The sequence below is a fragment of the Cupressus sempervirens genome, chromosome 7 (genome assembly GCF_028749045.1).
Source record: "Cupressus sempervirens isolate cs-2001-9-10 chromosome 7, ASM2874904v1, whole genome shotgun sequence".
Lineage (NCBI taxonomy): Eukaryota > Viridiplantae > Streptophyta > Pinopsida > Cupressales > Cupressaceae > Cupressus > Cupressus sempervirens.
In genome coordinates, this window is record NC_143124.1 from 932993645 (window position 1) to 933018557 (window position 24913).

Below are 24913 nucleotides of genomic sequence, written 5' to 3' on the forward strand. Positions count from 1 at the left end.
AAGGGAGGAATTTCTTAACCTGCATACACTGAGGGAAGAGAATCTAGAGGGAAGGGGATTAACTCGCACAGCTCGGAGGCCGAGGGAGCATAAGTGTGGAGTGAACTCTTTGTCCAAGATACACTTCCGGAACAGATAGCTTCGCTTGACGAAAACCCTTCTTCACCAAATAGCATGATTGTCGGAAATAAAGCAACTATTGCAAATAGCGTGGGTATTGGGAACAACATGGGTGTGCAGAACATCGCGGGAGTTCAGAACAGTAGCGCGGGTGTGTAGAACAATGCGGGAGTTCAGAACAGCAGCGCGGGGGTGCAGAACAACGCGGGTACACAAGTACCTCCAACTCGAACAGTAATGGCTGGACCAAAGGAGAAGTTGCCAAAGTTTGATGGTGATAGAATAGTCTATCCAATTTGACACTGTAAAACATGCGAAACAAATTGGAGGGCGAATGGCATAACGGATACAAATGAGTGGGTTTGACAATTTCTGGCAACCCTAAGGGGGGTAGCAGTTGATTGGTTCGCCGCTACAGATCCCCAAAAATTAATCAATTGGGACAACATTAAGGAGTTTACCACCGAATTTCAACTGCTCTGTGATGACAATGAGATCGTAGGAGAGATATATAACACGAAGCAAGTCAAAAATGAAACAGTTTGAGTATATGCCAAAAAATTAAAAGACATAATAAACAAGATGGAAAGTAAGCCGACAGATGGGCTGCAAAAAAGATGGTTCATTGAAGGACTATGCTCGAAGTTACGGAAGAAGATGAGGATTGTGCCACCATCGTCATATACTAAAGCATACAATCAAGCGATGAACTTGGAAAGTGAGCAAAAAACAAAAAAGAAGAAGGGTAGCCCATCCGAGTCAGACGGCGATGCATCTTTGAAAGAAGAGAGCACCGATGACAAAAAGGGCACCAAGAAGGTCCGGGCCCTCCAAAAGGATATGATTCGAATGATGAAAGAATTTAAGAACATGCAGAAGGAGACGAAGGGAAACAACCTCTGGTGCACAGAATGTAAAACAAAAGGTCACACGAAGGGATCCTGTCCAAAGAACTAGTTCTGCGAGATTTGCTAGACCATGGGACATTCCACAAAAGAATGCCCCTTCAATATGAAAACGAGAGGACCTCAACAAGTGCTCCTGACCAAGGAGGCTTCCGTGTCAAGAGGGAGCGAAAATACTAGTAATGAGGATGCCACGTCGGGAGGGTATAGGAATAATAGGCGAGTGCAAAACAACAACAATGCTAACAATAATAATGGGAGCTGCAGTCGGATTCAGTACGATGCGAACGACCACCTGATGGTACAATGTCGAGCATGCAATTTGTGGGGCCACTTTGCTCGAGACTCTACAACGGCAAACACACTGAAGTTGTTATGCAGATGGTGTGGTCCTGGAGATCATGAAAATGCTAAGTGCCTGTAATCAAGAGTGAATCTGATCACCATCGGGACAAACGAAGAGGAGGTTCTGGCAATCACACGCAAGCAAGCAAAACTGTATGCCAACCCCACAGAGGAAAAGAAGAGATTAGAGGAAGCATGGGCGGAAATTGAGAAGACAACGCAGGCGGATAAAGCACACTTGAAGGACACTACTGGTACCTCAGCAAGAAATTGCGCAGAGCAGAACATCGTACAACAGATATTACAAACTGAAGTGCTAGTCAAGATAAATGATCTGTTGCTCACAATGCCTCAACTTCGATTGACACTCACAAACATCATTTCCGTTGCTAAATTATCAGGATCACAAGGAAGGGAGAAGGAAAGTGGAACACATATGAAGGACCCGATGCTGCTAGCCCTCACATTCGGACGACATTTGGTAGTAGTCAGGAATTTTGGGAACTGTTCTCACAGACAATTGTGGACAAAGGGTCCAGTGTGAATGTGTTACTGGAGGATACTTGGAAGAGGTTGGGACAGCCGACGTTGTGGCCAACTAGATTCCAATTGCTAACAGCGGATCAATATGACATTAAACCTCTCGGTGTTTTGATGGCACAACTAGTGACGATTAGAACCCAGCCATTCCCACTCGACTTCGTAATCATTCCGCTGAAACGAAGAGGATACGACGCCATTCTAGGCCATGGATGGCTCGTGCAAGTGAAGGTCAAACATGACTGGAAGAAAAATACATTGTCACTGGAAAGCAAAGGCCGAAAATTCATTATTGATCTGCACACTCAAATGGTGGGCGAGGAAGCGCTCTTATCTGTTTTCGAAGATGAGGATGAAGGGAAACAACAGATGGAACCAGATCAGGAAGGAGTCCTACGGTTGGAAGGAGGGTCAACAGACGATGATCTGGACTTGGTAAACGACCTTTTTCATTGGCAGATGGAGGACTACGAGCTATTCCGAAGTTGCAACATGCTCATGATAGAAGAAGGGCACAACGATGACGAATTTCCAAAAGAGTTCATGAAAATAAAAGAAGGGGATGCATCATTGGATGAAACACTTGCACATGAATTTGGTGATGGCAAGCCAATAAGATATGATGAAGCTACAATACAAACCATGAATCTGGGGGATGAGGTCAAACTGGAAAACACATTAGTAGGTGACAACTGGAATCCGGTACTAAAAGCAGTGGCATTTAAAATATTTTTGGAATACAAAGATGTATTCGCTTGGGCATACAAGGATCTGAAAGGAGTACTGCTGGAGTTGTGTGTGCACTGCATCCCGTTGGTCGAAGGTGCAGTCCCTGTACGGAAGTGACCTTACAGGATGAACAAGAACTACACGACACGAGTTACAGAAGAAATCAACAGAATTTTGGAGGCCGGTATCATTTTCAAGCTTTAGACAAGTGAATGGCTGTCACCTATAGTAATCTCACTGAAGAAGGATACCACCCAGATCCGGATGTGTCGATTTCAGATGTCTCAATGCGGTAACAATCAAGGACCCCTTCCCGATACCGTTCACAGACAGTATATTGGAAGAGGTAGCTGGACATGAGATGTATTCATTTATGGATGGGTTCTTGGGGTATAATCAAATTTGCATAGTCGAAGAGGACAAGCTGAAAACAACATTTGTGGTAGAAGACGGGGTGTACGCATACAACTGGATGCCATTCGGCCTGTGCAACGTGCCGACTACGTTTCAATGGATCATACTGCGCATATTCGACAAGATGTCTGTCAGAAACTTCAAGGCGTTCTTGAATGACTGATCTGTATTCAGCACCGAAGACAAACATCTGGTGGCGTTAGGCGAATGCATGGAAAGATGTTGAAGGGTGCGTGTCGCCTTGAACCCGAAGAAATGCAGATTCATGGTTCCACAGGGAAGATTGTTCGGACATATAGTCTGTAAGGAAGGATTGAAAACAGATCCGGACAAAGTCAGAGTCATAATGGAATGTAGCCATCCACGAATGTAACGGAGGTAAAGTCTTTCCTGGGGCACATAGGCTATTACAGAAGGTTTATCAAAAACTTTGCCAAAGTATCATACCCACTGGATAGGTTAACATGCAAAGGGGAACCGTTCAAATGGGAGAAAGAATAGGATTAGTCATTCAAAGGGTTGAAGATACGGTTGGCCACAACACCCATATTGGTGTACCCAGATTGGAACAAGCAATTTCATGTTCATGTGGACGCATCCAATTATGCGATCGGAGCAACTTTGGCGCAAACAGGCAACCACGGACTAGATCACCTGATATACTTTGCCAACTGACTCCTGTCAAAAGCAGAACAAAATTATAGTACAACAGAACGGGAAGCATTGGACATGGTTTACGCAATACAAAAGTTCTGACACTACTTGCATGCAACACCGCTCATGTTCTACGTCGACCATCAGGCTCTATTGTACCTGGTAAATAAACCTATTGTCCAAGGGAGAATTAGCCAGGGGTTACTTTAGCTGTAGTAGTTTACTTTCAAGATCATTGTACAGCCTAGGAAGAAACATGTTAGCGCAAATCATCTATTGTGTCTCAAGACAGGAGAACCAGCGGACGGAGTGAACGACGATTTTCCTGATGCATAGTTGTTTCAGATTGCAGTACTGCCAAAATGGTACACGAGCATTGGAGAGTACCTTTCGACAGGACAGTTTCTGAGCGGAATGTCACCAAATGAAAGGCGAAAATTGGTAATTAGGAGCTGTACATTTCAATTGATCAACGGAGTACTGTACAAGATGGGGCAAGATCACATCCTGCGATGGTGTGTATTGGAGGAGGAAATACTGAGGGTGTTGAAGGAAGCACATGAGGGTCCCGCAGGAGGGCATATGGGACTTGATACCATAGCACGAAAAATATTGCTGGGAGGACTGTGGTGGTCAACAGTGTACAACGACGCGCGCAAATGGGTCGTCGAGTGTGACACTTGCCAACAAGCCAGAAAGCTACTAAAGAGAGACTTCATGCCACTTAACCCCTCCCACGCGCAGAAAGATGGGGATTGGACTTCATCGGACCTCTGAAGGCGAGCAAAATGAGAAGGTGTCGATACATTGTAGTAGCAACAAAGTATCTGACCAAGTGGGTGGAGGCACGTGCATTACTAGATAACTCAGCGATGAGCACAACAAGATTTATTTATGAGAAAATAATTACCAAGTACGGGGTTCCATTGTAGTTGGCCAATGATAGGGGATGACACTTTGTTAACCATGTTATCCGACTACTCACTACAGAATTTAAGATCTATCATTCATTTTCGAGCCTGTACTATTCAAGAGCAAATGCACAGGTTGAGGCTACAAACAAGGTCCTCATAGCAATCATCTACAAGTCATGTGCAGTGGAAGGTGAAGATTGGGAGGAAAAATTGCCCTCTGCCCTTTGGGCATACTGCATGGTGTACAAGGTAACAACAGGACAGACACCGTTCCAGTTGATATTCGAATAGGAGGCAGTGGTACCAGTAGAATTCATGGTACCAAGCCTGAGGATCGCACTGGAAAGTAAGTTAGGTGACATGGCAAGCTTGAGGGAAAGGTTACATAATTTGAACAAGCTCGAGGAGAAGCGGCTATTGGTACAATGGGCCATGGAGGTGATATAGAACAGGCACAAAACGTGGCATGATAAACACCTGAAACTGAACAAGTTCCAACCGAGACAGTGGGTGTTGAAGTATGACGATCGAAACAAAATCAAACTGAGCAAGTTCAAAATCAAATGGGTCAGGCCATACCACATTCGAGAAGTAGGTGACAATGGAGCGATCAAGTTGTGGACATTAGACGGACAAGAAATACTAGAGGCAGTCGGTAGTTTAAAGCTATGGCATGATAAACACCTGAAACTGAACAAGTTCCAACCGAGACAGTGGGTGTTGAAGTATGACGATTGAAACAAAATCAAAACGAGCAAGTTCAAAATCAAATGGGTCAGGCCATACCACATTCGAGAAGTAGGTGACAATGGAGCGATCAAGTTGTGGACATTAGACAGACAAGAAATACTAGAGGCAGTCGACAGTTTAAAGCTAAAAATGTACCACGCCAGAATAGTCCCCTCTTCAGAAAATGACGAAGCTTGGAGGAAGATTTGATATTGAAAAAAAAGTTTTAAAAAGGAAAAAAATAAAAATAAAATAAAATTAAAAAACAAAAGACCGTACGGTGGCTCAAGACAGGTTGAAGGGAACCGCACGACACAATCACCGTAGAACTCTCCTATCTCCGTATGGGTGGGAGTCTTTAGAAAGGCTCGATAAGTAAAATGGGAATGCTTAATTTCATCAATGTGAATAAAGAATCCCACACTTTGCTTAGTCTTAATTAGATGGCTAAGTATAAAGCATGAAATCTATGGTGCTAATGTGCAATTTTTGAACGCTATAGCCAATTAAAGTTCCCTGGAAGACACTGTACGCAGAGTTCAATAGCCATACGACCTTTTTAAAAAGGTCCTCATACCTATACGGCTTTGAGGGTTAAGCTTTCAGATTGCCCACCTTATGGATTTGAGAGTTAAGCTTTCAGTTTGCCACCGTATGGATTTTGAAGATCCTCTGTTAGGCTCGTACGAATTTTGGAGGTTAACTCCTCTGTTGGCCACCGTACGGATTTTGAAGGAGAAATTGCATGTTTGCTACCGTATGGGTTTGCTTCAGTACGAATTTGGAGGTTTGCTTTAGTATGGATTTGGAGGAGAAGATTCTTGTTTGTTGTCGTATAGGGGTGAAGGTTAAAGTTTTATGTGTGCTGCTGTACGGATTCAAGGATAAATCCTCTGTGGGCACCATATAGTCTCTTTAAAAGAGCCCCCATACCCGTACGGAGTACGCAGCAATAATTTTTGTTGTTTTTTAATGCATTTTTCCTTGTACCGTACGACATTTGAGGAGTCTGAAGGAGATTGTCTTGCGTCCATACGACAACTTTTTGAAGGGGTGTTTGATGCACAAATTCTTTTGTAGCCTTGTATCCGTACGGACCCTGCAGTTTAGGAGCGATAAAATATATATCAATATAGTACGATAGTTACAATTAATCTTCAGGTGCGGAGTAGAAGCAAGATTGAAATCGGTACAGAACCATTTGCATTTGCAAGGTATTCAAAGAGGGGCCGTACGACTAGCTACATTAAATAATTTGAGCAAAATTAGAAAAATCTACATCATTCGATGGTGTACAAGTGAGGGATTTTGTAACTTTCATCCAAGGCAAGGGCCGTATGGATCCATACGCAATCCAAGAAAGGGAAAGAAATTGTGTAGAAAAATAAATGACCTAAAAATATATATGGAGTCTACGAGCAAGAGAAAGTGGAAAAAGCAATTGGAACAATCTATAGCTAAGGAGGGTAGGAAAATGGCGACCATAGGTAACCAGAGTGAAGGCACCAGCAAGCAAAAACGTAAAGCTCAAGCACCGGCAACTACTGAGATCACACCACATAATATAGCATTTAAAGGATTGAGCGAAATGGATTGTAGAAAGTGGTGGCAAGAAACTCCTAATGACCATGCAGTAAAAGCCAGCATCAAAAGGGCACAGGTGGAATGAGCGATTTGGATGCCTGTTTTTTGTATCCGGGACTATGAGGGTATCCTGCGCATCATGATTGAGACTTATGGCAGGGGCTCCTGGAAGAGCACATTTCAGTACTTGGGAAAAGACTTGGTAGTTTCGTTTAAAGCAGCAGACTTCACGCGGGTGTTTGGCATACTAGGGCCGCAAGGCAAGAAAGTTTAGCCGAAAAAGATTTCCAAGGAGGTAAAAATGTTTTTGATTAGACTGGTATGTGGAGACATGACTAAAGCAGAACAAGAGGCGTTGGCTGAAATATCAAAAGGTAGGGGATTGAAAAAAATAGACATCCAGGAGGGACTGTGGCGATGCCTGATGGATTTAGTTAAGAGTAGACTTACGGGATCAAGTAGGGCATTCGATATCTCCTTCCCACAGGTATCTATGATGAATGGCATAATGAATGGAAAGGTGTATGATTGGGCATCTGTGTTGGCCGAACGTATGCACAAATTTATGACTTCAGCATAAGACATTTTATATGCCGCATTATGCCATAGGTCTTTTCCTCGATGCTACAACACGGATGATTCGAGAGGACAGTTTGGAGGCAAAACTTGGGCCATTAGCTCCCAGAGAACCCCCTATCATGCAGTGGAGACACTTAGACTCAGCCACTGGAAAAAAGGGTCTTGCAGGACAAAAGAGACCCCGGCTTGATGCAAGAGCTGATACGGACAGCAAACAACAGGAGACATCTTTTGAGGAGAACAATGTGGGGGAGGAAGAAGGGGAGGACGATGACGAAGAGGTTGAGATTGTCACAGTCACTCCCTTATTATTCCCGTGCCCTGCTTTATCCACTTCCTGTCTGGTCCCAACGGGTCTACACATGGCTCATATACTAGGGTTTGGACAAACACGCGACCGATAGTGATGACTGCAGCACCTCAGCAGGTGGTTATAGTAGTAGCACCCTAGCAGTACGAGGTAAGGCCTTCCCTAGTACGACCAGCAGTTGGGATTGCCGTGGAGTTTGCACGAGTGGCAGCACCTGTCAGCCGAGAGAGTATGCCAACTCCTGCTGAAGTACTTCTGGTAGCAAAAACCGTGTCACTTGCGGAAACACAACCAACAGTAGAAACTGGCACACCTACAGTAGAGAGCGTACCAGAGGCGAGAGAAGAGACTGCCATGGAGGTACCTGACTTACCAGTACCAGAGATAGCAGAGAGCCAGAGTACGCTAGGTGTGCACTTGGATGTAGTAGGGTCGGATGCCGTAGTTACAGTGGATGCAACACTTTTGGCATCACCCGAGCGTGACAGGGAGAGTAGAGCATAGAGGTTAAGTACTTACTTGAGTACGCGGTTCCACCATACTCCAATCCTTCGGATGGCCAACATACAGACACTTACGAGGGATGAAATTCCAAAGGGAGATACTCAGTAGGAATAGGTAACAGAGCCAGTTTAGATTGAGGGACTGTCACATAGTGTTGTTGAGCGTATGGTGGATGTAGTATAGATGGCTAGGGGTGTGCAGCAGGAACATCCAGGAGCGCAGGAGACAGGGACGAGAGAGGCATTTCTTGCTGATGTAGCAGCTCTAGCGTTTCTAGCGTCTCGGGCTCGCCAGGTGTTACCTTCGACAGAGACTCAGGCATTGGACTCAGTCGTGAACGAGTTGGAGAGGGTTATATCTTTTATGAGATTGGGATGCCCAGTTGCCTTTACTGTCTGCTTTGAGGAGTGAGGATGGTCGGATGTGGAGACTGCAGAGATGCGACAGGATTGGGCTATGATGAGGGATCCCAGTATGGAGAGACGAGTAGAGGCTTTGATTCATGAGGTAGTGAAGATATACAGGGAGGCGTATTACACTCTTTGGAGGAGCTAGGCAAATCAGGTACCAGCTGAGAGGGCTCGGGAGGAGTCAGTTGCCACGTTGGCCACAGAGAGGGCGGCTTGGGACTCTGAGAGGGCAGCCTTGTTGGACAGACAAAGTCAGCTAGAGAAGTTGGCAACAGAAAAGGAACAGTTGGCAGCAGAAAAGGAGCAGTTGGCAGCTGAAAAGGAACAAGTGGTAGCAGCAAAGGAAAAAGAATTGGGGGAAATTGCAGAGATGATGCAGCCAGCTCGAGAGCTTCAGATGGAGGTAGAAGTAGAACTAAAAGTTAGGAAAGAACAAGTCTACAAGTTGCAGGTGGAGCTGAACAAGTTGAGAACGCGGATGGCCACTACACCAGGGACACATTCGTCTGTTTAGTATTTATATATTGATGTACTTGAGTTGTTTTGAGTTTTGTTGTACTGTCATCCAAAGATGACTTTTCTTTTTGGGGGGATGATGTTGTCAGTAAAATTGTAATCTAGCCAATGGGCCCCTTAGGGAAGGTTCTTATTATGTAGCCGACGAGCCCTTCAGTAATTGTTATGTAGGCAATGGACCCCTCCGGGAAGGTTCTTCGAAAAGTATTTATACTCTCCGGGATCATTGTAATCATCAGAAGCATATTGTAATATCTTTGGCATATGCGAATATAAGGAGTACTGCTGTTCTTGTCTACTGTCTGTGTGCATTAATCTATTTACCCCATGCGGTAAACAATTTGCTATCCTTAGGAAGTAAGTCCATGGAATTAGGGGCTTCGTATCCATTCAAAATTATAAATAGAGTCATCTCAATGGTCATATGGTAGGTGTATTATAATAGTACTTGCCCAAGTTCAACCGTTTGCCATGCCTTTTGTTGCTCTGACATAGTTTTGTTGGTACCCCTCAACCCACTTGTTCACAATTTTCGTTTGGCCAATCAGTCTCTGGGTGATAACTAGTGTTGGATGTGAGTTCAGTAGCACTCCACCTAAAGAGTTCTCACCAAAATATTAGGAATTTGTTGTCCCTATAACTCCTAATAAACTTGAGTATTGCATGAAGTTTAAATACATAATTGGAGAACAAGTCAGCCACTTGTGCTGCTGTATAGGTGGTTGTAATGGCAAAGAAGTATGCAAGTTTTCTTGACCTGTCAACCACCACATAGATTCACTCCTCACCACAAGATGTAGTTAATAGTACAAAACTTTTCAACTTAGTTTTGCATTTCTCTGAGTTTAGTTCATTATCTAATTGGTTAGTATTGATCAATCAATGACTTCAATTGATATAATGAATCCTTTTACTGAAGGCTTTCATCAAGTCTTTTTAGTTTTTTTGTTTCATCAAGTCTTTTTAGTTTTTCTATTTGTTGAGCCTATGCTTCATTTTTGAAGCCTTCAATGTCTTTTTTCTCATTTTTGAGTGTGTTTGTTGGCTTTGAGTCCTTTGGTTTTGTTCAAGTTATTGCTTTTGGTTTTACCTTCAACTCGATCTATCTTAGGGCTTAATCGGAGTTGGCAATCAAAAGATATGACCATTTCAGTGTCCAAAAGGTGGACCTTTTAGGTGCAATTGCACGAGTTAAAATATCATGTTATATTTTGAAGTTGTCATTCACTTTTTGAAAAATATAACATAAATTCACTTTATCTTATTTTTTAAAGTTACTTTATCATTTTAATTTTTCACTTAAAGTAACTGTAGAGCACTTTATGTTATATTTTTAAGTTCAATTGCTTTTTAATTTTTCACAAAAGTGACTATATTAACTATATAGTTTAACTTAATTTTTGAGTTTTAATTCAAAACATCTTAGTAAATATTACTATTAAAATGATATTTGCACATTATATATTAACTATATAGTGTAAATATTATTTATGACCCACTTGAGTAATTTTTCTTAAAAAATTAAATTCACATGTGCTTAATTCATCATTTAAGTTGTGCACAACATGTCTACAAGCACATTTTCATTATAATATGTAATGACTCCCAAAAGGTGAGACATGCATATTTGAGTAATTTCAAAACATGCACTAACCCCCAAAAAGGTGCGATTTTGCACTAAGGGTCATTAGTCAACAAATTTTAATATATGCATATGCATTCAAAATGTGTGATTTTGCTTATAGATTCCATTACATGTGTTTTTAAAACATGCATTTGCATCCTAAAGGTGCAATTTGAATGGGGAGACTCTATTACATATTTTAAAATATGTAAAGCACCCCAAAAGGTGCAATTTGCCTTTAATACATGCACATGTCTTCCTAGAACCTGAAATTGAAGATTCAAGGCCAAAAAACTTTATGTTTTCCTCCTCCAAGAACACATTTTTCCTAAAAAATGCTTAGGTCTGTCCATATAATGGCTTGAAATCCATCACAAGAGGGATGTTTTTGAGTTTCAATGCATATACATGCATTTGGGGGTTGTGATTTTGCATATTCAAAACAAAAATGACTCGTATTTTGCATTTTTGAAACACGTTTTTGCTAAAAACGGCCACATTTCGGGCAATTTTAATCACTTTTTGGCTCAAATAGAAGTTGTTTTGAGGTTTTGATCCATACATTTCCTATGGAAGAACATGTTTTTGCCTTTAGATGTCAAAAATGCTTCATTTCATGCCTTTTATGAGCCTAGTTTTTGCTAAAAAAGCCCAGTAAATTGGGTTTTTCATTCACTTTTTTGCATTTTAGAGCCACATTTTTACATTTGGGTCCATGTGTATTCATATGGGAAAGTTGTTTTTGTATTCACAAGTAAAAAACAATTCATTTATACACATTTTTTGGTCACGTTTTTGCAAAAATGACCTAGAATTTTGCTTGAGAAGCGCACGTTTTTGTTAAAAAGATTTAAAATATGGCATTTCCAGCCCATATGTTAGGATCAATAGGGGTTGTTTTTAAGTTTTAATGCATTATATTGTCTTTAGAGAGCATGTATTTGGCATTTTCATGTCAAATTCGATCCTTCATTGCTCATTAATATTTGTTGAATGCAAGTATGGAAGAAGTCAAATTATTGTTTGAGAATCAGGATTTGGAGGAGAATTGGTCTCCAAAGTAAATGATTCTTGCCATTTTGGCTCTTTGATCTCCAAGCAAGTGGACATTTTCAAACTTGCTCATCAATTCATGCTTATCTTGCTATTTCCATGCATATTATGGCTTGTTATTGCACATTTGTCCAAATGTATGCCATCTAAAGTGCAAATTCTCTTTAAATAAGACGAAAACATTCGTTTTGAAGTGTTTGGAATTTCCTAAAATTCCAAATTGCACTTGAAAGCAACTTGCTTCTTGACATGGTTGAGTCTAAAACCAAAGGCACATGTTTCTTTTGTGCTTGTTTTCATTGTTTGCTTGCTTTTTTTCGTTTATATTAATTTGGAAGAAGTTGCAAGTTCTTTCCCAAGAACTTGAGCACGTTTCACTTCACTCCACCTTCCATCATCGCATGCAAGTGCATCTTTTTATTCCATATTCGACATTACATGCCAAGGCACATTGCATCCATTTCTTTCATATGCAATTATACTTCAAGAGCAATTACATGTAATACCACTTTTCACGTCATGACACATTGCATCTCATTCTCCACATACGATTACATGTAATCTCACCCCATCTACATTTACATGGAATCTCATCCTTCATTTGCATTTGCACACATTTCCATCTTCTGAACCTAAATGCATGTTTGTTTTACATGTAATCCACTTTACGTGTAACGACATCTAGAGAACCCATTTTTGACTAAAGGTCACACTTCTAATGTCAAAAGTTATCATTTTCATGCATTCATATGTATCCCAACTTGTATTCTTGGCCGTACCCACGAAAGCCCATCATTGCCCACATGCAATCCATCTTTCCAAGTCTGACTTTGGCCCCTTCCATCCAAATACATATGCTTTCTGGTTCATTTCCAGCGATCATATGTGTTCCATAAGTGTCTAATCCATACTTTGAATGCCCACCCCTCACAGATTCTCCATTGTAACTCAAACCTCAAAGTTCTTAAGGATTCAATCTCATTGGAAGATGTTATCATCTTCATGTTGTGGCACACTCTTCAAGATATGTTAGAACTTCTTCAAAAAACAAAGATATTTTCTCAAGTAAGGCATGTTTTGGTTCTCAAGAAGCAGTTATTGACCTGATCCTCATTTTCCCAATGGTTGTCCGATAACTTGGTTTCATGTGGGAATGCGCCAAGCACTTTGTTTGAAGAAAAGAAAAAAAAGAAGTTCCAGAGGCTTTTTGGGAAGTTGTTCGAAGTTTACGTTCGGACACCATTGAGAAGGTTTTCAAACTGTCAGAGACTCTAGAGTGTACCAGTCTACAAAGGAGAATTCAGGACAACTCGAATGAGAAAAAGTTTGATCACATCAAGTTTCTAAATGACAATGGACAATTCATCAAAGAGAATCAAATGATATCAAAAGACACAATACCATGTTTATCAAGGTGAAAGCAGTGACACAATACGGAAACTTCCGATCCTATTAGCATCTGGGATTGCATCATCAAGTACAAGGCCTTTTCGGATAATCTACAAGATTTATTTATTCAGAATCAACAGTTTTAATACTCTTTATTCTTCTTCTTTCATGTTTGTAGTTGGAGAGGATATATTGCAAAAAATTGTGTAATTACATTTAATATGATTTGCATGTGTAATGACATGTAATCCAATAATTTCTCTTGTTAGTTAGACCGGGTCAAAGTTGGTTGAGTTGCTCCCACTTTTTCCTCCTTTTTCTCAACTCCTTTGCCTATATAAAGGAGTGTCCACTCATTGTAAAAATCATCTTTTGTTGTATGCAAGAAAGCTCTGCCAAACATGTGCAAGCATAACTTTGATTGTGTAATACGAATTTGGGAGAAAAGTGAATAAAAGAAGCAATTGGATTTGAAGTTTTGATCGGAAACAATTGTGATAGAGCAAATTAGAAGCTTTGACTATAATTTGTGCCTTTTGTGTTTGATTCATGTTATTGTGTGTTCAATAATAGAGCATAGTGAGTTAAGAAGCATTCGGAGCTGAAGCTTTGACTGGGAGTGGTTATGATGACACATAGACCAGAAGCGTTGACTGTAGCTTGTCTTACCATACTCAAATTCACAAAAAATAGTTAGAATTTCTCTACTTCTGGAGGTCTTTGCACCCTAATGGCAGAGATTTTTCTAATAGAATAGATCAAAACTACAAATAAGTTATAGAATAGAGATCATCTACTTTTGGAAGTCTTTGTGCTCCAATGCTGGTGATTTTTCTTATAAATTAGACAAACATGACTTAGAGCCAAATCGGTACGCTTTCAATTAACCTTTCAGTTGGTGTCGGTTTATTGGTTTCACCGTTTCTAGCTACTGAATAGAAGTGTAGTTAGAGATTTCATCTTTCCCATTACTCGCTTTGTGGGTAAGCAGATTCTTTTTTGAAAGTTAAGAGGAAAGAATATTGGTAACACCCCTTACAAAATCGCTCAACTTCTTGCTTACCTTGAGTTGATCCAAGGAATGATGAGAAGGGGGAGCCTTCCCTTTAATGTAGGAGAGACTTGGTCTCATATGCTGTGGCTGTTCTACCTATTTTGCAACTAGATTTTATCAAAACTATCAGTTGCAAAATATCCACCCAACACTTTTTGGTGACTTTGTTAGGGATATGATGCGCATTTGAGAGACTCGTGCTTTCATTTGAAGCAGACCCATGTCCTTTTTCATTATAAACATTCATTGTAATTTTATTTCTTGAAGTTGTTTTAAGTGTTTACTAAGGACATGTAAATGGCCCCAAGGTCCTTGGGGAAATGCTTTTGGACTATTGAATGTAGCTCCACCTCTACATGATCTTCCTTATGGCTCACGAAAGAATTTCCCAAATTCTTTAGTGATGAACAACATCTTGATGAGCACATTGCTGCTTTCTACATTGCATGCGGTGTTCATGTTGTTGGATATGAGGACGTGTCTATAAGGTTGTTCATGGAAACTCTCCAACACGTGGCTATTGATTTGTTTTACCATTTACCACCAAGTATTATCACAAACTGGTTTACTCTCATAGCCAAGTTTGAGGAAAGGTTAAAGCCTCCTAAAGATGCCGATACATTGTTGGTCCAACTTGCTTAGCTGAAGAAATTATCTCACGTGCCTATGCATGAATCTGTTGCTCATTTTAACAAATTGACATGAAGAATTCCAATTGTTGCTCAACGTACAACTGCCAATTTGAAGTGTTTCTTTGTCGATGCTCAAATTCCTAAAGTTAATTTTCTATCAAGGAGAGAAGCCTTGATCACTCTTGTAGCTACACAGACATTGGTGATTGAAATTGAAGATGATCTTATTCTTGCTGGGAAAATAAGAATCAAAGCAAGTGGGTTTGAAGAAAGTCATCATTCTTCTAATTCATTCTCTTCCAGTAGAAGGACAGATCCTGTAGTACAAAGGTTAGCATGAGTTACTTTCCTTAAAAAAGCAAATATCTCAAGGCATGTTCTATGAAGATGTACCAAGGAGGCCTCTTCCAACTATTCCTCAGAATTCAATTGTTGGGAATCAACAAAAATTGGTTTCACTGTCAAAGAAGCTTGCAATTGAGGAACCATTAGTGAAGACAATAGTGAAGCATCCTGCATCCGAAGCTAGTGATCTTGTTATTCTCTTCCAGGAAAAGGAAGAAGACATAACTGGCGACGCTTATATCTGGTGCACGCAGTCTTAGAAGGCCAGTGATGGAAAGATGAGGAAGGAAAAAATTTCTTAAAATGTTCAAAATAATCATTTTATTAAAGTGGACATGCAAGTTCAAAGCAAGCTGCAAATGATGTATTGGTATCTCAAGGTCGTGAACTTGAGAGTACACTTTACATAATTGTTCTACCTCGAAGCTTGAGAAGGAATCTGTCATAAACCATAATGACTTTCCCAAGTTAGAAGTTTGTGACCAGCATGTTGAGGCAGGCAGTGCAGTCATGTGCTTACTAAAATCACATGAGCAAGATTTTCTTGATCATCCAGAGGTGCTAGTGATTAATGCACTAGTCAAGCAAGTTGCAATTGGTAAGAAAAAATCAGAATTTGTTCAATCAAGGGGATGTCCAATTCAACATCTTGCATGGTTGGAGGCTAATGGAAGGCTGAACATTCCACATGTACGTGAACATGAAAATACTATCAAAGAAGATGTCAAAGAAGAATATTCAGTTCTGGAGAAGCAGTTTCAGTTCATTAACTCATCTTGGAGCAGCAATACACATGATTCATCTCAAAAAGGTGAATTCTTTCATCTCTTCCAAGAGGTGTTACATCAGGCCTCGACATCATGCCTCTAGTTTTTCATGTTCCATCAATATGAAGTTGCATGTGAACATGCAAAGCACTGCAAGCTATTGAAAAAATGTAACTATTATGTTGAGCCAATAAATGGTTTCATCTAAAACTTGCATTTTTGGCTAGTTTAGTTAGGGAGGGTTTTCTTTGTTTTTGATAATTGTGCTTGCACATTTTTATTTAGTAGATTTGCTTTGTTTTAGTTCCATTAGACTAGTTTTTGTTTTTGTTTGCCTAACTCTATAACCCAATGGAGTAGATGAAGGCACTTAGAGAACTGGATTCTATGTCACTCTTTGTTTCGAAGTACAAACGAGTAACATTCCTCAAATAGAGCCAACTGTTGTCCTGCATTTTGTCACCACAAAATGTAGGTAATAGTACAAAACTTTTCAACTTAGTTTTGGACTTCTTTGAGTTCAGTTCATTATTAATTGGTTAATATTGATCAATTAATCGACCCCAATTGATATAATGAATCCTTTTATTGAAGGCTTTCATCAAGTTTTTTTTTGTTTTTGTTTGTTGAGTCTATGTTTGATTTTTGAAGTCTTCAATGTCCATTTTCTTGTTTTTGAGTGTGTTTGTTGGCTTTGGGTCCTTTGGTTTTGCTCAAGTTATTGCTTTCAGTTTTCCCTTTGATTTGATCTATCTTAGGGCTTAATCAGAGTTGGCAATCAAAAGATATGACCATTTTAATGCCCAAAAAGTGGACCTTTTAGGTGCATTTGCATGAATTAAAATATCATGTTATATTTTGAAGTTGACATTCACTTTTTGAAAATATAAAATAATTCACTTTAATTTATGTTTTTAAGTTACTTTATCGTTTTAATTTTCACTTAAAGTAACTATAGAGCACTTTATGTAATATTTTTAAGTTGAGTTGCAGATAATTAATAGGATTTGATTTATTGTATAGTGTGTATGTTACAGATAATTAAAACTAATGGATGTTATGCTAAAGCGGTTTGATTTCAGTCTGCTATAAGAATTCCATTTGTAGTGGAAGTGACACTACAGCTCAAACTTGAGATGACAAAACTTTGACATGGAATATTTGATTTAGCAGCTAGCATTTGGCATAGGTTGCTTAATAGTAGTTGACGTGAAATTTGGAAATGTTAGTCCTAGTGAAAAGAACCCATCTGGTGGTGCTGCAGATATGATGCAAGGATAGAGGATGGTGTGGCAGTTGAGTTTGGTCTTATGTTACCCCAAGTTTTTAGGACCCGGGGACCGGGGGATAGGGAAATGGGTTTCCGTGACGGTTTTTTTTTGGCCGGAGCAAGGGACAGTTGGGGACAACTATATATATATTTGAATTTTTAAATATATTCATCAGTTTCACATTCATCACAACAACATAGTTTAAAATTATCATTTTCATTCATCAAATAGTGATTAATCAATGATCATTAAGCATAGCTACTAGCATCTAATTCAAAATAGCATCATTTTCAATCATCATCTAAGTGTACCGATAGTAAGTCATTAAATGAGAGAATGAAAAGCATCATAAATTCATATCATTTCAACTTCTAACAAAATGAAAACATTGAAATGTTAAACTTTAAAGTATCAACTATAGTCCATCAATTATCATATAATCATTCCTTCAATGTATCAAGATTCAACTATCAATGACCGTATAATGTCAAGACAAAACATTCCAAGTCTGAAACATCATAATCAAAACGAAAACAAAGATACTATGATAGCTGCCCTAATCATCCATATCAGAGTTACTATCACTGTCATCCTAAGCCTCAAGGGATGCATCATCCAATGGAATGCCAAGCAATCCCTTCAAGCGCTGTTCACCTTCAAGGCTGCAGGCTGTAGTCAATATCCAACCTCCGCTGTGTTCACCTACAGGCTCTGATCAATGAGGCCAAACCTGTGTCCAAAACAAGCATTCTGTGGGTAGAGAAATGAAAATAGCAATGAACATTAAAAACTTCGTTATAACTTTTAAGTTTTAACTTTCATTTTATATTTTATTTTATGTTTATGACCTCCAAACGTGGGTCCGCAGCTGGCCAAAAAATTGATTTTTTAATGTTTTTTTGAGTCTATTATTTTTTTGAACAGGAAATTTTTTTGCAGTCTGCGGGATGCTTAGTAAATGACAATGCAGTCCTTGGGATGGTCAACAAGTTTTGGAAAGTTGTTGACCGCTTCCGAAGTTTTCCTCTCTTGGAGAGGACAGCTGAGAAACATCCCCCTGTCCCCCTGTCCCCGAAACCGACCCCATTTCCGAAACTTGGGGCTTAGGTCTGGAAACGCATCCCCAGGTAACTCAGGTTTGGTCTAAAAATAAATACTGTTACACAAGCTAGTGTAGCTGGCTAAATAGGTCCACCTTGAGACTCGGAGTTCCAATGCAGTGTTGCATTTCACGTTTACAAATATTTTTCTGTTCTGATCCACTCAAAACCATTCTGAATAGTATCAGTTATTCATAATTAAAGCCAGACAGTTTATATAACAAAGAAAACTATGCTCAATTATTAAAAATTGAACTATGCCCAACTGTAGAACAACTTTTAAAATATTAATATATGTCACAGCAACTGTACTATTATTAAAGGCATTGCATAGAAACAGTTTGAACATCAGGGAAGTCTGCCTGTAAGAGAGCTTCTTGACTATGTTCAAGATTTGGCAATCAATATCATGCCTACCCAACAGTTGTGGTAGGCAATATAATAATTGGTGTAGCAGTTGCAGTTATGGCCAAGTCACCTACCAATATTTGAATAGTGACATGAATAGGTCCACTACATGATTGATTAATTGAATACCAAGACAATTTTTTTCAAACATACTAAATTCATTTGAACATGGCCAACTTAATACAAACTGTTATATTATTTAGTAAAAGTGGATGGCTATTACAGTATGGATGGTCACCACTCATGTTTATTTGCCTTCGATGCATCTACTTATTTACCTTAAGTTTACATATGAATTAAGAGGTATGACCTCTATAGTTCCAGGCCCATATCTTTCCAGTCAGTTCCATTACAGTTACATTGCTAGACTTTAGTGCTAAAGAATTACATTGAAAGTTTCTACATGCTTTGAAATGCATAAATAAGAGGATTTAATAGCTGACACAGAGGTTTAGATAGTTTATAATTGCCACCATTTGTAATGATTTCTTAAATTTTTAAGTACAATTTCCTTAATCCTGGTTTGTTCATGGTGAAAGCGGAAACTAGAATCAGCTCTATATTTCTGTTGCCAGGTCCTTGGTGCTTGCTGGTATTTACTTGCAGTGGAGCGGGAAGATGGATGTTGGCGAAAAGCATGCAGGCGTGATAATAGATGTGAATTAGAATATTTATATTGTGGGAATCAAGACAAATTTGGCTTCAGATCCTGGAACCAGGTTAGCAAACAAGTGTTTGATGCTGAATGCCCCGTGACTGGTGAAGATAATGTACCATTTGACTTTGGAATATATACCCCTGCTCTTAAAATGAGGATTGTTGCATCAAGGAAGTTTGTGGAGAAATATTTCTATTGCTTAATGTGGGGCCTGCAAAACCTAAGGTAAGTTCTGATAATTACAAGGATATAGCTGCCATACTTCACTTCTTTAGGTTATCTACAATTTTATCGTCTACTTTTGGAATTATAATTTCATCATTCCATTGTATTGTACTGTTATTCAGCCCTGATTCTGCACACTTCATTCTACTGGAATACAAATCATGATATTTATTGAATAATTAGAACTTGACTATCCATTATTTTCTACGGAACTCCAGCTCATGATATTAATGCAAAACCTTTATATTTGACTGCAAATTTCTTAGAGAAGCCCACCTTCGTTAACTTTGTGGCCTCTTTCAACCCATTACTACATTCTTTGCATTTAAAAACTAAAGGTATTAAAATTGATGTAGGCCTGTAAAATTCAATGCACAACACCTACCCATCAGAGAGTAGACACTTTGATGATTGACCTTTTAGTGTTGACATCTATATGTGTCATTCCAAACTGCCTTTAATCTTACTAAAACCTAGATTTTATTATTCCTGTAATCTAGGTCTCGCATTCCTTTTCATCTTGGAAATTTTTTCCTTAGCTTGTGAGGAGCCCTAGATAACTTGCTATTTGATGTTTTCTTTTTTGATAATCATCTAGTTTACTTCTGCTAATGAATGAACATTCAATCAGTTAACAGCATAAAATGTAATGCTATGTAATGCTATGTAATACAAAAACAAAATATAAGTCTTTTCTGTAATGGGCTGCAGCTAGAGTAGCACCATGATATAACAGTGTATATTGATAGACCTTTTGAAATCTATTGAATGAAAGATGACCATGACTGTCGAAAAAGCCTCTCATAATACCTGTTAGGCTGATCCAGCTAGCAGTTGAGGACAAGTTTTTCAGATAATACTGAAAATATAGTAGGCCAATTCTTCGGCATCATAACTTTGTGACTGTAGCTTGAGATGAATCTGTTAAAAAAATATTGGAAAGCTTAGGTTGTGTAAAACATGAAGAATGTGTGTGGAAATCTGCTAGACAATTTTTATCCTCTGGAAAACTGCACTGAAAGGCTCAACGTTGACAGAAACAGTGTTGTTAAAAAATAGTATTTAAGGCATTATCATCAGATTCTAAAATTTAAAGATAGAGAGTGTTGTAGTATAGCGGAGAGAGCTGAGAGATGAGTGTGGCCACATCAAATCTCCTGTCAGATAGAACCACACATACCTTCCATAGCAACATAGTAGCAAATTTTTAAAATTATAAAGCATTTTCTGTGTCTTTGTCTCCAATCATTCATGGCTTATTTAGTTACAATTTTATAATTATTTTTGTCCAAAAATAGTGGTAGTTAATTGCCACATACAATTTTTAAGAAATTATGTCTTTGTCTGCTTGAGTGCCAATCCATTCTCGATCAAATACCATTTTGTAAATTAGAAATTAACGGAAAACTACGCAAGAAAAGGAGTAGATTAAGTACATTCGCCATATAATAGATTGAAAGCAGAACAAAACTAGATTGGAGACAACTTTTTCTGTAGATATGATTGTACAAAATATTTGCTAAGTTACCCTAAGTTTCTGGGATGAGTTTTTTCCATAGTAGGGGATGGCAGGGGATGATAGTGGGGATGGCTACATAAGATAAGATAGAATTATCAATATCCAACAAAAGGCTGACATAAGGTCCAGAAGCCTGTTGAAAGCCAAAACAACATAAAGGGACAACCCACAGCAAGATCACCAAATGGTGCTCGGGGAAAGAAAACTGAACAATAAAAGCAAGAAGAAACCACGGAACAGACTGACTGGTTTTTCCAATCAACTGAGAAAGATTTTATAATGCAAGGCTAGGTCCCGGACTGAGAAGGGGCCCCAAGACATTGCTGAGAACCTTTGTAGGATTTGGAAAAAAGCCACTGCTAAGTGGAGGATTTGCGAGGTCGAGCGTCCATGAGAGGCCTTGTAGGAGTGTCAAACAGGCGCTTGATACCCCACGTGGCAGAGATTTTTGTAAAAAATGAGGCAATGAGGTGATTTTAGAGTGGTCTTGAGGGAAACAACTTCTGAAGAGTGTGGTCCTAAATCCTCCAAGTCTATTGAAGATAGAGCCCAAGGCACCTTTGTTTCGTATATCTGAAAAAGGTGGAGAGAGTTGATCTCTTAATAAGCAATAAAACCTTCCTCTGATCTCATAGTAGATAGGGCAAAAAAAGAAGAAATGAACCTTTGTTTCCACCACCTCCATTTTGCAAAGCTGGCATATCCTTTCCTCCCTAGCTAACTGATGCTTAGATTGAATGCGAAGCCTATGAGACCCTACCCTGGAGGAATGAAGAGAAACACAGAGTTCATATGACCAGCCGTGAGGTAGGTACAGGGGACTAAAAATGACCTCGTCTTGTATATTGAGAAAGTTCTCTAAATAGAATGCTTGAGCAATGTCTCTCAAGGGGTGTACCCAAGCAGTGAGAATATATTGTTTGGAAATGTCCATCCTCGTGTGCAAGTTCAACTTGTGCTGGGGTGGCAAAAGACAAGAGGGGGCATCTAAGGAGTACTGGAAAGGAGGGAGATAATCAACATCGATTCCAATCGATTCCAGGAGAGTCGTGGCCTAAGCAGACCAACATCAAGCCTTCCTTATGGGATCCGAGCGCGCAATAGCCTCCAAGGAGTAGTAGCCAAGGTTGGAATATTTGTGACATCCCTACGAGGAGTCTGTGAAGCATCATGGATGATGTAAGAACCAAACCAAGATGAAGATAGTGATAATTCTAAAAGAATACACCTTGAACTTAGAAAGGACAATACTGTGCGGAGTAGATTGCTTACACGTAATGGTGTGCTGAAGGAAAAGAGTTTGGACCTAGTCCATCGAGGCCTAGTCCGACTCCATTAAAGGTGGCCCCCAAACAACTAACCCATAGAGCACCATTGGTCTAATCAATGTATCCAAAGGAGTCATCTTAAACGTGGTGTCCTAGAGGGATACCTATAGCACTATCTCTCAACAAGGGCCAAAGAGCCATACCCTTTGTTGATACGAGGTTGACATTTTAATCTCATGCAGGAGCAAGGTGCAGAGAACATAACCCCCAACTAAGTGTATGAAGAACAAATCTCAACCTCCACACCCTAGAAAGAGAAATGGAGGTGAGAGACCTTGAGACAATTAAAGACTGTCACCTTGGTCTTCCCCAAGTTTATCGTCAACAATCACAGGTCATAGAAAGAAGCGAGGTCATCAAGGAGTCTCTGCAAACCATCCAGAGAAGAGGCCAGGAGAACTGTGCAATCTGTAAAGTGCAAGATAGAATTCAAGACCTAGTAAAGGAGCAACCATCCCCTAAGATGGATTGCACCTGAAGAAACACCTCTAACTCATCAATGAATTGTCCAAACAAAGTAGGACATAAAGGGCAAACATTGTTTCATCCCAATGGTGCTCCAACTTGATAAGAAATTGTCATAGATGTCAAGTATGATGCAGATTTGGATATATATATTAAAAGACTACTGGGTTAATGAACAGAAATATAAAAAAGAAAGTTCACTATCATTAAACGTATATAAGCAGGATTATAAGTGGTCTTAATGACAGTGGGAGTTTCCATATCTCTATGATAACTTTCAGCATTGGCAAATGTTTAATAAACAGAAATAAACTCAAACCAGTTAAAACCACATCAGATAGGCAAGATATTGCAGAGGTTTCCATAAAACTTCAACAACATGAAAGGAGCCATCCATTATATGTTGGGAGATAGTAAAGCTCTACAGTAGCAATGACTTCAAAACAATATATTGATAAAAACTGTGTGAACAGCTTAATATATGAATGAGAAAGTATGTAGCAACGATACATGTTTTCAGTTGGACAAAGAAGTGATTTATTCTTATTGAATGATCTACACACAGGCGACAAACAAAATCAGAAAAGAGTTTTTTTGAATGAGCAGAGTCAACAACATTCAATCCATAAAGCAACAATCATCATCGAGTCTTCCATGCAAATAAATAGAGTGGTGAATAATATCGAGTGTTTTCTGTTAATAAACAGTTCAACCACAATTAATATAATCCAGCAATGAAAACAAACATCATTGAAATCTGCAGACCAAATGTTTTATAGCAGGAAAATAATATAATTGACGGCATGTAGATTTGATAGCAGCCACTGTGGAAGGATGCCACATCCTGACAGACAGCAGGTAATGATGTCATAAATTAGAACTGATATGGATATTCCAACACAGACACCAGCACAACAAGTTTAAGGCATCATAGCTATTGACAATGAATTCCAAGAGGATCGATAATATATAATACTCAGCCAGCGTTGAAGCGATGAAAGTCATGCCCAATAAAGAGCTTCTACCGCCAGTATCAGTATTAGTGAGATTGAAAGGAAAAGCTTTTCTCTATATGCAACGGGAATTCTTATCAAAGAATTAAACAATGGAAATACATGATGAATTATGATGATATTAATAAAAGAAATATTTATCGTCGAGATACAGGATCTGTGGCAAATATAATAATAGATATACACAGGAAAACTCTCCCGATAATTCCTTTAATATATTAATGTTTGCCATTACAAAGTGACAAAGGATTGCGCTTGGTATTGAAACAAGTAGAAGTCCTTCAAATACATACAATATCAAAGGTTCATATTGTGTATGTTGACGGTATAGCTTTGAAAGTGTTTATTTAAACTAAAGAATATATTATCAATGAAGAGGTGCAATCAAATGAAGTGACTTTTAATATTTAAAAATTCACAATTTCAGTTGGATGGAGATATAAATAAAGATAATTTTATTTTTAAAAGATAGTCAATAGATTGGATAAGAATAAGAAGTAAGGGCTTGAAGAAAGAAATATATATTCAGATTTTTAAATCTGATATATATATTTATCAGAACTAAGAGGAAGGGGAATATAAAAGAAATTTTTCATATTGCAGAGTTGAAGGCTGACAAAAGGGGAAAGTATATATTCAGAGTCGAGAGAAATTTTTTATCCATCACCAGGTTGAGCTAGCAACCATATAAAAGGTGGAATTTCAGATTTCATATCACTAGTGGGAGTAGGTGCTTCTAGTGGGTTGGAGCCCTTGAACTATGGGAGTTGTAGCTTCTAGTGGGTAGGCGCTCGCAAAACGAGGTTGGA

At 39.1% G+C, this 24913-nt stretch overlaps 1 protein-coding gene across 3 annotated transcripts in view; it reads left to right on the top strand.

Moving 5' to 3' along the window:
- The window catches only part of LOC149550633 (putative cyclic nucleotide-gated ion channel 5), a 334184-nt gene that overhangs the window by 192526 nt on the left and 116745 nt on the right, over nt 1-24913 (top strand). For all 3 annotated transcript variants that reach the window (XM_089793616.1, XM_089793618.1, XM_089793617.1), the window contains one exon: nt 19472-19779. In XM_089793616.1, the coding sequence (XP_089649742.1) occupies nt 19472-19779 (308 nt within the window). The remainder of the gene's footprint in view (nt 1-19471; nt 19780-24913) is intronic.